At 35.1% G+C, this 12,828-nt stretch overlaps 2 protein-coding genes across 3 annotated transcripts; both read left to right on the top strand.

Annotated features, from left to right (window-relative positions):
- The first annotated feature begins 299 nt into the window (after positions 1-299).
- Positions 300-4,359, top strand: LOC7494687 (WD repeat-containing protein DWA2). The gene is made up of 13 exons (XM_002307745.4): positions 300-454; positions 544-627; positions 711-843; positions 1,017-1,128; positions 1,291-1,390; positions 1,638-1,765; positions 2,108-2,177; positions 2,537-2,625; positions 2,780-2,825; positions 3,288-3,361; positions 3,453-3,526; positions 3,602-3,660; positions 4,008-4,359. The coding sequence occupies exons 1-13, from the start codon at positions 410-412 to the stop codon at positions 4,047-4,049; spliced, it is 1,056 nt and encodes a 351-aa protein (XP_002307781.1). The 5' UTR covers positions 300-409; the 3' UTR covers positions 4,050-4,359.
- A 4,106-nt stretch (positions 4,360-8,465) lies between these two features.
- On the top strand, positions 8,466-12,818 carry LOC7494685 (uncharacterized). 2 transcript variants are annotated; one of them, XM_002307743.4, is made up of 11 exons: positions 8,471-9,022; positions 9,121-9,212; positions 9,301-9,494; positions 10,114-10,153; positions 10,266-10,347; positions 10,471-10,548; positions 10,628-10,753; positions 11,304-11,425; positions 11,955-11,994; positions 12,074-12,148; positions 12,243-12,818. In XM_002307743.4, exons 1-11 carry the CDS (start codon positions 8,730-8,732, stop codon positions 12,409-12,411), a joined length of 1,311 nt encoding a protein of 436 aa, XP_002307779.2. In that variant the 5' UTR covers positions 8,471-8,729; the 3' UTR covers positions 12,412-12,818. The 2 variants fall into 2 exon arrangements, with proteins under 2 accessions (XP_024457635.1, XP_002307779.2); XM_024601867.2 differs by lacking the exon at positions 11,304-11,425 and having other exon boundaries at positions 8,466-9,022; positions 12,243-12,392.
- The last annotated feature ends 10 nt before the right edge of the window (positions 12,819-12,828 follow it).

Here is a 12,828-nt window from a genome sequence, read left to right as displayed (position 1 = left end):
CAAATTAGATTAACGTGAAAAATAGTAATTTTAGGAGCAAGAAATTTGAACAATTCCTTTTATTACTGTCTCATTCACATAAATAAAAAATAAATAAAGTATGACATACATGTTTATCATACCTAGTTTTACTTTTTATATGATTTGTTTTCAACTTTTAATATGAATTGAAGAGCAAGGATACCTTGTGATTTGGAGCGAGCAAGCTAGCCTATCTCACCTTCATTTGGGCTTTTCCAATCGAAACATCACAAATGGGCCTTGAATTATCAAGATACCAATATTTTCTTCTTAATGGGCCAGCATTAACATTGAGAGAAAAATAAAAGAAAAACTAACAGATTCCACACAATACCTTTGCTTCGATCTTGGCTTCATCATCTTCAAGTAAAGCGAGAAGAAAAAAAAAATGCAAGGAGGATCATCAGGCATTGGCTATGGACTCAAATATCAGGTCAAAATTACAAACCCTAATTCCTTCTCTTCCATAAAATCTCTTCAATTTTAACCCTAATTCCGCTCCATAAATTCAATGTCCTCCAGGCAAGGTGCATATCAGATGTGAAAGCAGACACGGATCACACCAGCTTTATCACTGGAACTCTCAGTCTCAGAGAAGAAAACGAGGTCAAATCTCTTGTGCGCTACATTTTGATTGTTTTGTTGCCTATTTTATTGGATCTAATGAGTGAAATTTTAATGTGGAATAGGTGCATTTGCTTAGGTTATCTTCAGGTGGAACTGAATTGATATGTGAAGGGTTGTTTTCGCATCCTAATGAGATCTGGGATCTCTCTTCTTGTCCTTTTGATCAACGCATTTTCTCCACTGTTTTCTCTACTGGTAAATCACTCGCTGCGATCTGCTTGCATTTGTTTGATTATGGAATTCTTAATCAGTAATTTGTTTATCATGAGGTAACAATCCGGCACCGGGCGCCTTAAATTTTGCAATTAGAGAATTAGTATGTGAGCTGAGTTAGTGTGATTGATGGGATTCTGTCTGTGTGATTGAAGGTGAGTCATTTGGAGCCGCGGTGTGGCAGATTCCTGAGTTATATGGCCAGTTAAATTCTCCGCAATTGGAAAGGATTGCGTCTCTTGATGGACATGTTGGGAAGGTTAATTGGTGAGTTTGTAGTGTTAATTTATCTATCTCTTGTTTGTTTGATTTTGTGTGTGTGTGTGTATTTTATGGTGTCGAATTTTTGTGTTTTGTTCTTGAATTTTGGATATTTGGATCCTTACATGGTTGCCTTTGTCTTACTTGCCATATGTGGGTACCCAACAGCATTCTCTGGTGGCCATCTGGAAGAAATGATAAGTTGATAAGCATTGATGAGGAAAATCTTTTCTTATGGAGTTTAGATTGTTCGAGAAAAGCAGCCCAGGTAGAAGTTGTACTGGATATCTAGCATAGTTATGTTTCTGGTGTTTGTGTTTATGATGAGATATAGATAGTCACACAATTATTTCCATGTAAAAATGATGGAAATTGGTGTTTTGGAAGATACGATTTTGTTGTTGTATGGTGACTGTGAATAAGATAAACTAGTGAAGTGGAAATGTGCAAATCTGTTACAATTCACTCTTGATTTCTTGTACTGATACTTATTCATATATTACTGAAAAATCCAGGTGCAATCGAAGGAGTCAGCAGGTATGCTTCATTACTTATCTGGTGGAGCCTGGGATCCACATGATGTGAATGCTGTTGCAGCAACTTGTGAATCCTCTGTCCAGTTTTGGGATTTACGGACAATGAAGTATGATAGTTCTGCACATCTTTTCCTATTTCTTTTAAAAATCTATTCATTATTACTAGCATTCCAAGTCTTGAACTGGAGAGTTCACCTCATTAACTTTTATTAGACTTTAACACAGATGAATGAGTTTTAAGATTTTGTTTTATTTATTTGAATAATAGGTTGTTGCCTTCTAGTTTAGCTTTATGCACAGATCTCTACATCGGTTGTTGAGAATCTGACTTCTTTTTTTTTTACAAAATTTTAATTGGTTGGTTTTTCTGGAACCGCGAATTGCCTGGTGTCTTGCCATTAGACGATGCAGTTCAATCATGGTTAACAATATGATTTATGTGTTTACAGGAAAACAAGTTCTATTGAGTGTGGCCATGTGCGCAACGTCGACTATGACACCAGGAAGATGCATATACTGGTAAGTGTTACCCTGTAACTCTGTTTACCTCTAGAAGTGCATCACTGCTTCAATATCTAATCATGTGTCTGTAGTAATGAGGAAATGCTTTTTGGAGCGGTTGAGGGTGTCAAAAGTGTAAACACTATTGCATTGTCCTTTTGAGATTTGTTTAAATATGGAGAAAACTACCAAGGAGGGCATCAGTGAAAGGACCTGATTGAAATTGGCTTCAAATGCAAAGAATAATGTTCTGTTTCAAATTGACACTCCATGAACTTCAATATCTGTCAAAATGTTCTTGTTAAATAATGCTGTTCTTTGGCAATGATACTGCTGACTATTGAGATCTATCGGCATTAATGAATTAATCATTACAGGTTACTGCAGAGGATGAATCTGGGATACACATATGGGATCTTAGAATGCCAAAGGTTCCTATAAATGAGCTTCGTGGACATTCACATTGGTAATCTATTTCTTCCATGTCACAGTTCTGATGAACTATTCTGGTCATCTTATTGCATGTGCATCATATGTTCTTATTTAATCAAGTTTGATGTTTTGTATTTGCTCCTCCTCCAGTGTAACAATATTCTCTCACTGTTTCCAAATTTTGGCAGGACATGGGCTGTCACGTGTAACCCTGAATATGATGGACTGATTCTGGTCTCTCTCTCTCTATCTCTCTCTCTCTCATCCCCCCTGCCTTCCACACACGCGCGCACACACTTGCACCATCCTTTTTTTCCATAATGTCTTCTGCCATAGAGTTAATCACTAAAGAGCACCCTTTGTCTAAAAATGTCACAATACAATTGAGTTCATAGGTGGAAAGTTAAGCAACCTTTTCTGAGTGCAATGTTTTTATTTCTGGGAAGAATTTTCTTTCTCAAAGGGACATTGCTTATGGCATATGGCGAGTATAAAGCACTGGTCACAATTATCACTGTTTCTTGGCTGTTATGTATCATCTATTATATGCCTTATGAATAAGGCAGTGGGAGAAATATCCTTCCATTTGAAGTCATTCATTGTATGGATGACTGTTACTTTTAACAAAACAAATTACCATTTCTTCTATCTATGTTATTTATTAGCATTTTCCTGATCAGAGGTAAGTTCTTGCAGAGTGGTGGTACAGACTCGACTGTCAATTTGTGGTTCGCTTCTACAACAACCAGTGATGAGTTGACATCTGGGAGGTCATTTTCTTATTTGTTTACCAGATGTGTTACTTGACTTTTTCACTCTTCTTGGTCCTGATAATCTCATCAATGTGGTTGTATTTAGCAGTGTGGTTGCGTCACCAACTCAGAAACTTGATCCGTTGCTGTACTCATTCAATGACTACGAAGACAGTGTCTATGGTAACAAATGAAGCCATATGCTATCTTTAAACTGTAAATTTTAAACTCGAACTGACCAGTAACTTGTGATAATAGGGCTTGCTTGGAGTTCTCGGGAACCTTGGATTTTTGCATCTTTATCCTATGATGGGAGGGTAAGGTCACTAATTATTTACCATAGCAAGAAACATTAGGAAGTGTCACTCATTTTATTCGGAGAAAATAATTTTAGCATTGATGCATAGCCTCGAATTGCAAAAGCCATACACCTTCCTGGCCAAGGCTGCCAAGTTAATTATTGGTTTGAGTACTACACAACGTTACTTGCATTACTATTAGAAGCTTCAATTTGAATTGCATTTGCAGAGTCCATGTTCTCTTGCTAAGGGTGTAATAAACCAAACCGACTAATACAACACTTTGAAAGTTAGATGGCATGGAGAGACTCATTCAGACATTTGTTCACAGTCTAATTATTAAAATTGCCTGTCATGTCTTGCAGGTGGTTGTAGAATCAGTAAAGCCTTATCTCCCCAGAAAATGAATTCATCACGGATTTCCCCACGTTAAACCATCTTGTGGCGGTTTCCACTAACACCACATGCCGGCTAGAACTACATTGAAAAAACAGTTATGCTATGCGAATTCTAATGGGTGGCTGTCAAGAATCTGTTCTAGCGCAACATTGAAGTCTTATCATCGTGTCGATGCTAGTTTCAGTGATGCTAGTTGTGCTGTTGATGCGGAAGAGCTTCATTTGATGCTATATCTTACCATGCATGTATGTATACAAACTCTGCAAAAGGAACAAATTTATTTTCAACAATGGAATCCACGAGGACACGATTTGCCAACTTTCAACTGTATGGTCATCTAAAATCTATAAATCTATCATTTGAGATCAGGAGTTCTTCAATGGATTAGAAGAATAAAACTAACACTCCGATAATCTTTTTCATAATGATTTTTTGGGAAGAATCTTAGCCGTTGAATTCGAGGAACCAGTCTTTAGGGTCCAAGATTTATGGAAAGGTATTCTGGATATAGCTGGTTCATAGTGGGGTTTCTTCCTCCTCCGCCTCCTTATCAAGATTGGTCATCTCGTTGAGTTTTCCACATTGGACGGAGATGGGGCCTCTTTTTGAGTAGTGGTGAGTTGGCTGTGGTCCTTTTTGTGCTGACGAATGTAAACCTGGAAAAAGGAGACGAAAACGAACATATGGTTGTCATTGATCCTCTGTTCTCTCTCCCGCGACTATCGCAAATAGACTTCTCTTTACTGCCTCAGAGACCTTTCTGAATCCTCTGAAGTGACATGAAGCTTATCCAGAACACAATTGGTACGAGTCAGCATTAAAAACGTTTGGTTTCCTCGTCCAACGGCAAAGCTCCAAGTTTTCCACACCATGTCATGTCATGTTGACAAGTGGCGGTCTAAATCACCACAAGCATCTCCTGCCACTTATTTCATGACACGCAAGGTGCCTAGCTTTCAGCCCTTATCCACTATCAAAATTTCACGGCGAGCCATGTCACCATGCCAATGTGTGGTGAGAATGCAAGAAAATGTCGAAGAAAACGGAAAAAAAAGTGTTTGCTTTATGAAGTGGCAATTCTAATTTTATTTGGATAAGATGTGTCGTAATTCATTTTTTTATTTTTGTACATATTTTAAAAAGAATACAAAAAAATACAAAAGTAGGTCTTTTCAATAAATTTAGTTATTTAGTTGTTTTCGTTACTTTTATTTATTTTTTTGTATGTTGAAAAACAAAGAAAATCATTAGAAATACAAAAATATTGGAAAAATAAGAAAATACAAAAATAAAAAATATAGCTGGGGTTGAAATTGGACTAGTAATTAAGTATTGCATGCAAAAATAAAGTTTGAGAATTTTCTTATCATAATTGAGTGTGGATTGAAGAGAAAACTGAAAAAATAGCTTAATTTGATTTAATTTAGCTAAATTTGAAAGAAATATGAATTTCAATGATGAGTTTGAAACAAATAGCCAAGTCATAAATCAATTAAAGGTTTAATTGAAATAAAAATTTAATTTTGAAAGTTAGATTGGTTAAAATTGTAAAAGTTTTTAAACCAGTGATGAATTTGCAACAAGTCGTTAAATCTAAAGGTCTAAATTTATTTAATTATGGACATAGTTGAAAAAAAAGAGGATTTGGGGGCAAGTTCATTTGAAATTGCATGAATTTAGAAATCAATGACTAAATTGAAAGAGGCTGTGTTGGAAAGATCAACTAAGAAACTAAATTAAAAAAATCCGAGATTGAAAACCTTGGTTGAATGAAATTAAAAACAAAAGGAGTCAAATACTAAAATGAAAATGAGGGAATATTCCAAGGACTAGTTAACTTTTTATATAACTTTGTTTCTGTCCCTTTTGTTTTATTAAAATCAACTTAGTCCAATCCAATTAAGTCCAAATGAGTTAAATTAATTTGATTCAACCCATTTAGTTCATAATTTTAGTCCAATTGTTTTTAATTGATTCAATTTAGTTCCATTTTAGTCCAATGATTTTGTCCAATTTAGTCCAAAATCCATTCAAATGAAGCAATCCATCAATTAATTTTAGATCTTTCAATCAAGCAATGTCAAATTAATTTCGTCAAAGTCCGTTAAATAAGAACGATGGTTTTTGAGCATGTTTTAGAAAATTAATTACATTAAATGGGCCAGAGCTCATTCTCACTTTTACCATTCCCATGGGTCTCGTGCCCATTTTAGAAGTGGCTTAAATGACATGTTTCTTTTTTAAGAGGACAATGTCAAAACCTTGCGAAAGACATGTCTCTTTTTTAGAGGATCAAGTGTCGTGTTTTTTTTTTTTTTTTTTTTTTTTTTTTTTTTTTTTTTATGAATAACCAAAATAACAAGTCTTTTTTTAAAATGGACCAGTGTTAAAATTTTTTTTTTACAAATAACCAAAACTACAAGACTCGTATTTTTAGGTACCAATGTTAAATTTCTCTAAAAAAAAATTCAGAAATAAATTGAAAATTATTTAAAAATAATTAGAATAATTAATGATAATAAAAAAATCTACATTTAGGAGAAAATACATACTAAATAAAACATTTCATAAGAAAAAAAATACTATAAAAGTGATGTCATTCTTTATTTAGATATAACTAACCCAATACCTGAATCTCTGAAATCATATCCAATTTATAAGATTCATAGTTACTTCTAATTATTGGGTGACGGCTTCTAATTTTTCTCAATATATATTTTTTCATTTTAATGTTAAGAGTCCGCGACCAACATCCACCAAGGTGCGATAGAGTGAATGAATTTTTGCTCTTCTTGAGCAAGAATGAGAGGTCATCATCAACAAAGACTTCATCAAGAAAATATCTAGATTCTTTCAGGGTTTGTTGATCTTGTAGACTATAGTCATTCGTGGGTTGTGGCCACGAAGATGCCTCATTCTTCTGGTGGGATGCTTAGAACCAAAGTTTTTTTAAAAAAATAACAATATTTTTTTAAAAAAATAGCAAAGGAACATAATTTTTTTTATATAATGATATAAAATAATTTGATAAATATAATAAGTGACATCTTTAAGTTGTCGTCAATAAAAACACAACATTTTAAATAAATTATTAACTACACTAACACAAATCACAATGAAAAAAAAATATCAGATAAACATCAAACTCTGATTATAAAATCCCCTACATTATTGAAAATATCAGATATCAACAAACAAAGACGTGTCTCTAGATTTTTTTTTTTAATTCTTTCCTCTCCCCTCCAGGAAAAAATCTTCTTATTGTGTGCGGCACAATCTCTTCACCGCGGAGAAGATTAATGAAAACAACACTGCAAGACTCCAAGCAGAGGTGTCTTTCTTATCTCGTCACAAAATCAAAAGTAGTAATGAAACATGGTGGATGGCTTCTAGAAAACAGTTTCAAATTATTTTGAAAATACAATTTTCAATTATTTTTTTTCGCTGTTCATATAGATGATAAAGATTTGAACGATGGAGTTTATCAAGTAAGCTTTTGTCTCTGTGTTTACACTGTCTTGTATCCATCTTCTCCAGGTTAGTCAAATCTCAATCAAAATCCTCGGAGTAGGCTTTGCCGTTTCTCAATATAATGATGTCTTATTGATTTTTTCCTTTTGTTTTCTTTTTCTTCCAGATTTATGAGTATTGGTTTGTCCCTTAGGGATAGCACCTAACATTTATATCCACATGTTCAAAATATAGGTTGTGGTGAAGATTTTTATAGTACCGTATTTTATTAGGTATTCTTTTAAATAAATAAATAAAATAAAAAATTCATAACTCATATAAAATAATAAATATATTTTCTCTTAGTTATTTCCGAAACACTATAAAATTTATTTATTTAAATATATTGTAGAGAATAAATAATAAGATATCACTAATTATTCTTGAAACACTATGACATTTCCTTACCGTGGGCTCGAGTTGAAAAGTTAATTTAAGTTATAATTAAAAAAACTGAAAATATATTGATTTGATAAAAAAAAATCATTTTAAGATAAAATATCTTCTTCTAAGAACTCGTTTGAAAATATACTGATTTTTTTTAAGTATTTTTTAAAAGTATTTTTATCTTGAAAGATCATCATCAAATCAGATAAATGTTTTTTTTTATAATTTTAAAATAGTAATATTAAAAAATTTAAATATATTATTTAAATATATTTTTAAATAAAAAATACTGATATCATCATCCATCACATTAATAATGGATCACCGAATCAACCAATTATTGAGTTAATTTAAAACTATAATTTGTACAGGCTCAAGAAAAAAAACAAAGAAATAAGAAATGAGTGAGGGGGCTGAAGAAGAGACAGGTGTAAAAAGGAGATAGGAAGAAGGGATCAGAAAGCACAAAGGTGGGACCTGTCTAGTCACGTGTATGATTAAATCCCGGGATTCGCAGCCATTGCCGATCTGATCTCTCTCTCTCTCTCTCACCCAACACCCACCCACCGCTCCCATCTCTCCTCCTCTCTTCCTCTCTCTCTCTAGAAATCCTTCGTCAAGCAAACGTCTCACCAACATTTTTTTTTTATATTTAAATCCCCCGAAATTCTCTCCTTTGCCTCTTCCTGTTCTAATTTTATTTTATTTATTAGAATTCGAAGCTTCCACTCTCTCCTTCTATCACTTCAAAAACCACTCTTGCTGTCTCTTGGATGGCATTTTCGTAATTAATGGCGGCGAGTTCTAGTGGTTTTACGGCTCACCTCGGTTTCAAGCTCAGCCGATTCAGCAGTTCTCCGTTCCACGCTTATAGCCATGGGTTGGAGTCGAGGAAGAAGAAGCGGAGGGGGAGGTTGTTCCTCGACGGTAACGGAGTTCGGGTGAGTCGAATTAGTTGCTGCTGCTCTGACTCAGTGGTTCGGAGAGCGTCCGGGTCGGGTAATAGTGTTGAGAAACCCGAGGAGAAACGCTCTCATAGAAGTCGATTCCAAGCCATTCCTGCATTGCCTTTTCCTTCTCACCAGTATGACGCTGCATTCAACTGTGATTTTGCTTTCCATTTCACTTAATTTTTACAATGAGTTTTTAATTTTTAATTGTTTTTTGAAATTAATGCTGTAGGTCTCGGTTTGGTACGAAACAAGAGAAGTTTTATCCGAGATGTACGCCGAGAAACACCGGTCCACAGTCGCGAGATACGCCGCCGAAGCGAGGTAATTTCACGCTGCTTGGATTGGGTTTTGCGTTGAGTTCAAAGTGAATTGTTTTTTGAACAATTTGCTGAATGATTGGCTTGTGTAGATACTGGCATTGCAAATGAGAAAGATATGGGCATCAACTTGTTAAAGGAAAATGTTAGTGAGACTGGGACAAATGAAGATGGAAGTACTTGGTTTCGAGAAAGTGGAGAGGATCTTGGCGCAAATGGGTATAGATGTAGATGGACGAAGATGGGTGGTCGATCACATGATGATTCCACCCAATGGGAAGAAACGGTATAATCTCTTCTTTTGTTTCCTAATCACATGATGTTTTGCTTTGTTTGAGCATCTGATTTGATATGTGAGTGAATCGAAATCGGTACCGGAATCAATTTTTTTACCAATTCATTACTAAAATGGTTATCAGGATGTTACTTTTTTTTTTTTTTTTACGGGTGATGGCAATGAACTTGTTCTGATTTTGAATCCAGATTCTAGGTGGTAACCAGTTTTACATCCTTTTTTGTACTATCCGATGTGATTATAGTCCCAGTATCCAAAATTCATTAAGCTAGGACTTGATCGTCCTCAAGGTTTTGATTTTATAACTAATCACCCCCTTTAAGTTGAATTACACCGTAGTAAAGGTTGTTGATGATGCCGACGCAATTTCTTATGAAAGGTTGCATCTTGTCTTTGCTCCCTTCTTTTCTTTTCCAGTATCTGGTAGGAATGGTGATAAAGGTTATGGACGCGAGCTTTCTGAAATGTTCAGCTCGATGTAACTAGTCAATTGTCATGATTTGTTTTTTTTTTTTTTTCAATTTATTCAACTTTGTCATTGATTTTATAACCCCACTAAGTATCATCCCAGGTGGATGCATTTAATTGGATTTATTGATCTCCTTGACAGTGGTGGGAGAAAAGTGACTGGACAGGATACAAAGAGCTAGGTATATTGCTTGTCTTATCATTTACATGACAGGATGATTATTTTCAATTTTAGTGGGTTGGAGGTTTAATCATATTGAAGTGTTCACCCTCAATCGAGTTCATACTTCTTAGGTGTGGAGAAATCTGGAAGAAATGCTGAAGGGGATTCGTGGTGGGAAACATGGCAAGAGATGCTTCATCAAGATGAATGGAGGTATAGTTTCTACCATGCTGCCTATACAAATAAAATTGAGCTTAGGTCATGAAAAAATTGTCTTCTGTTTATCATGGTTTGAACTTTTCATTAATAAATCACTTTCTTATTTTGTTACTGCAGTAATCTTGCAAGAATAGAGAGGAGTGCACAGAAACAAGCGAAATCGGGCACTGAAAATGCTGGATGGTATGAGAAATGGTAAGCTAATATTCCAATGCAGAGTGATTATGATGAATATAAGTTGTTTTGGTTAAGTATGCTTTAATTTTGGACACAGGTGGGAGAAATATGACGCTAAAGGCTGGACTGAGAAAGGGGCAAATAAGTATGGAAGATTGAATGAGCAGTCATGGTGGGAGAAGTGGGGAGAGCATTACGATGGAAGAGGCTCTGTTACAAAATGGTTCTCCCATTCTCCATCTTATCGTCCCTTTGGACTTCAATCTGCTTTTAGCTTGCTTTTAATTTTGGACATTTGTATACTCATTATCTGTCATCATCCATGTCGAATTACTAATCTATTGATGTCTTAAGAAAAGAGGCTTTGAGATCAGTTATAAACAGTTGAAAGGTCTCAAGTACTCACAGCCTGACTATTAGTATAGAAATTTTCAGGATTTCAGATGCTGAAGGTGCAGTAGATGTTGGAGGAAAAGTTATCATGAAATATGTGTTGAAACCAAATATATGAATAATTGTTTCTGTCCTTGGAAACTTTTAGAAAACGGTCATTGTTTTGAACAATGATACAATAAAAATATCTCAGAAAATATGTGAAACTTAAAGTGGTCTCAATTTTTCAATAGCACTTCTTTTCTTTGTACCTATCACTCTGCTTTGGGAATAATGGAAAGATTGCACCAAGTTTTACTCCTCTTCATGTGTCTCAATTAACTTCATAATTGGAAGAGCTTGAAAATAGTTTCACTGAGTGTTCTTGTTTCACTCCTCAGGACAGATAAATGGGCCGAGACTGAATTGGGAACCAAATGGGGAGACAAGTGGGAAGAAAAGTTCTTTGCTGGCATAGGTTCACGCCATGGAGAGACATGGCATGTTTCTCCAATTGGTGGACGTATGTGTTTACTCATGTTATATGTGCCTCTGACCTAATCTCCTTTAATTATTTATGTTGATTTTACTTAAGACCACTGCCTTTGTTTATTAGAAACTTATTCAAGTACATCCTTCATAGGATACTCTCATTACCCATACATTGATTTGGAAACTCACTTTTACAGTAGCCTGCCAACATTCACAATCCAGGAAGATTAACTTCTCTCACATATTTGAACTCTTAACTTGCTAGGTTTGTTGTAACCAGGTCTAATTTAGTTTCTACCACAGCTTCAAACTCCTTTCTTCTTGTTGCTTTAACTGTGGAGATTAAGTAATCCAGTGCATCACTGATGTGCACTTGTAGAATACAAATGGACTCGATAGGACATTCTACCATGTATTTAGGAGGGGAACAGGAATTAACTTAGCCCATGAGTTGTTCTTGTCAACATGACTGGATTGAGTTGTCTGATTGAAATGTCCATGTTTGACTATATTTACATAGTTTCTGGAGTCTGGTGTAACTTATTGTGCTTCATGTTCAGGTTGGTCAAGGACGTGGGGAGAGGAACATTTTGGAAACGGGTATGCAACTCTGTTTATATGTTAGTTTGTTCTCCATGCTGTATTTGGAACCATCATCTAATGTTTCTTTATCCTACAGGAAAGTTCACAAATACGGAAAAAGCACGACAAGTGAAAGCTGGGATATCGTTGTGGACGAAGAAACCTATTATGAGTAAGAATGTGCTTTTCTTAGTACTTGCACTAAAGATGTAAATTTCACTTATACAATTGGATTAACTTAAAAAATTTCATGTTTTTGAAAAAAGGGCTGAACCTCATTATGGATGGGCTGATGTCGTGGGTGATTCAAGCCAGTTATTATCAATCGAACCCCGGGAAAGGCCACCAGGCGTCTACCCAAATCTCGACTTCGGGCCATCTCCTCCACCTCCAGTCGATGACTTGCCAGGCTCGCCTCTCCCTCCCTCACAATGAAGACCTGATTTTCAGGTTCCTTATTTTGTTCTAGGTGTTTTCATATTTATCTCATCTGAATCCAATCAATCATATTTGTTTAAAACGTCCCACGAAAGAGTATTGTGAATTAGTGCTTTTCATTTATTCATTCTTTGGATGACAAATGCATCCTGGGTTTTGGGCACTCTCTATTTGTCTAAATATTGGATGTTATATCATTTTCCTAGAAGAGGGTGGGAAATTTTAGGGAGTGATTAGTAGTATTTTATTTCTATTCTCTTTGTATCTATTTTTTTTTTTAGAGTGGATCAATATGATGTCGTCATTGGTTGCTCTCTCGACTGTGGATGCAAGATGTTATTCAGTCCCTGGTTTCTTGAGATTTTATAAGTCAATCCTTGTTTTCAAGATGTTATTTGACTGTTGATCTTGTTT

Source organism: Populus trichocarpa, chromosome 5 (assembly GCF_000002775.5).
Source record: "Populus trichocarpa isolate Nisqually-1 chromosome 5, P.trichocarpa_v4.1, whole genome shotgun sequence".
NCBI lineage: Eukaryota > Viridiplantae > Streptophyta > Magnoliopsida > Malpighiales > Salicaceae > Populus > Populus trichocarpa.
Note: the sequence above shows the minus strand (reverse complement) of the source record. Positions and strands in the feature narration are given on the sequence as shown.

What these genes read in the sequence shown, in the direction of transcription:
- LOC7494687 (XM_002307745.4), top strand. Translation starts at nt 410, where the DNA reads ATGCAAGGAGGATCATCAGGCATTGGCTATGGACTCAAATATCAG. An exon ending in GTTCGAGAAAAGCAGCCCAG is followed by an intron (nt 1,391 to 1,637) that starts GTAGAAGTTGTA and finishes TGAAAAATCCAG; the next exon opens with GTGCAATCGAAGGAGTCAGC. An exon ending in GATGAGTTGACATCTGGGAG is followed by an intron (nt 3,362 to 3,452) that starts GTCATTTTCTTA and finishes TGTATTTAGCAG; the next exon opens with TGTGGTTGCGTCACCAACTC.
- LOC7494685 (XM_002307743.4), top strand. Translation starts at nt 8,730, where the DNA reads ATGGCGGCGAGTTCTAGTGGTTTTACGGCTCACCTCGGTTTCAAGCTC. An exon ending in TTGCCTTTTCCTTCTCACCA is followed by an intron (nt 9,023 to 9,120) that starts GTATGACGCTGC and finishes TTAATGCTGTAG; the next exon opens with GTCTCGGTTTGGTACGAAAC. An exon ending in CCACCCAATGGGAAGAAACG is followed by an intron (nt 9,495 to 10,113) that starts GTATAATCTCTT and finishes TCTCCTTGACAG; the next exon opens with TGGTGGGAGAAAAGTGACTG.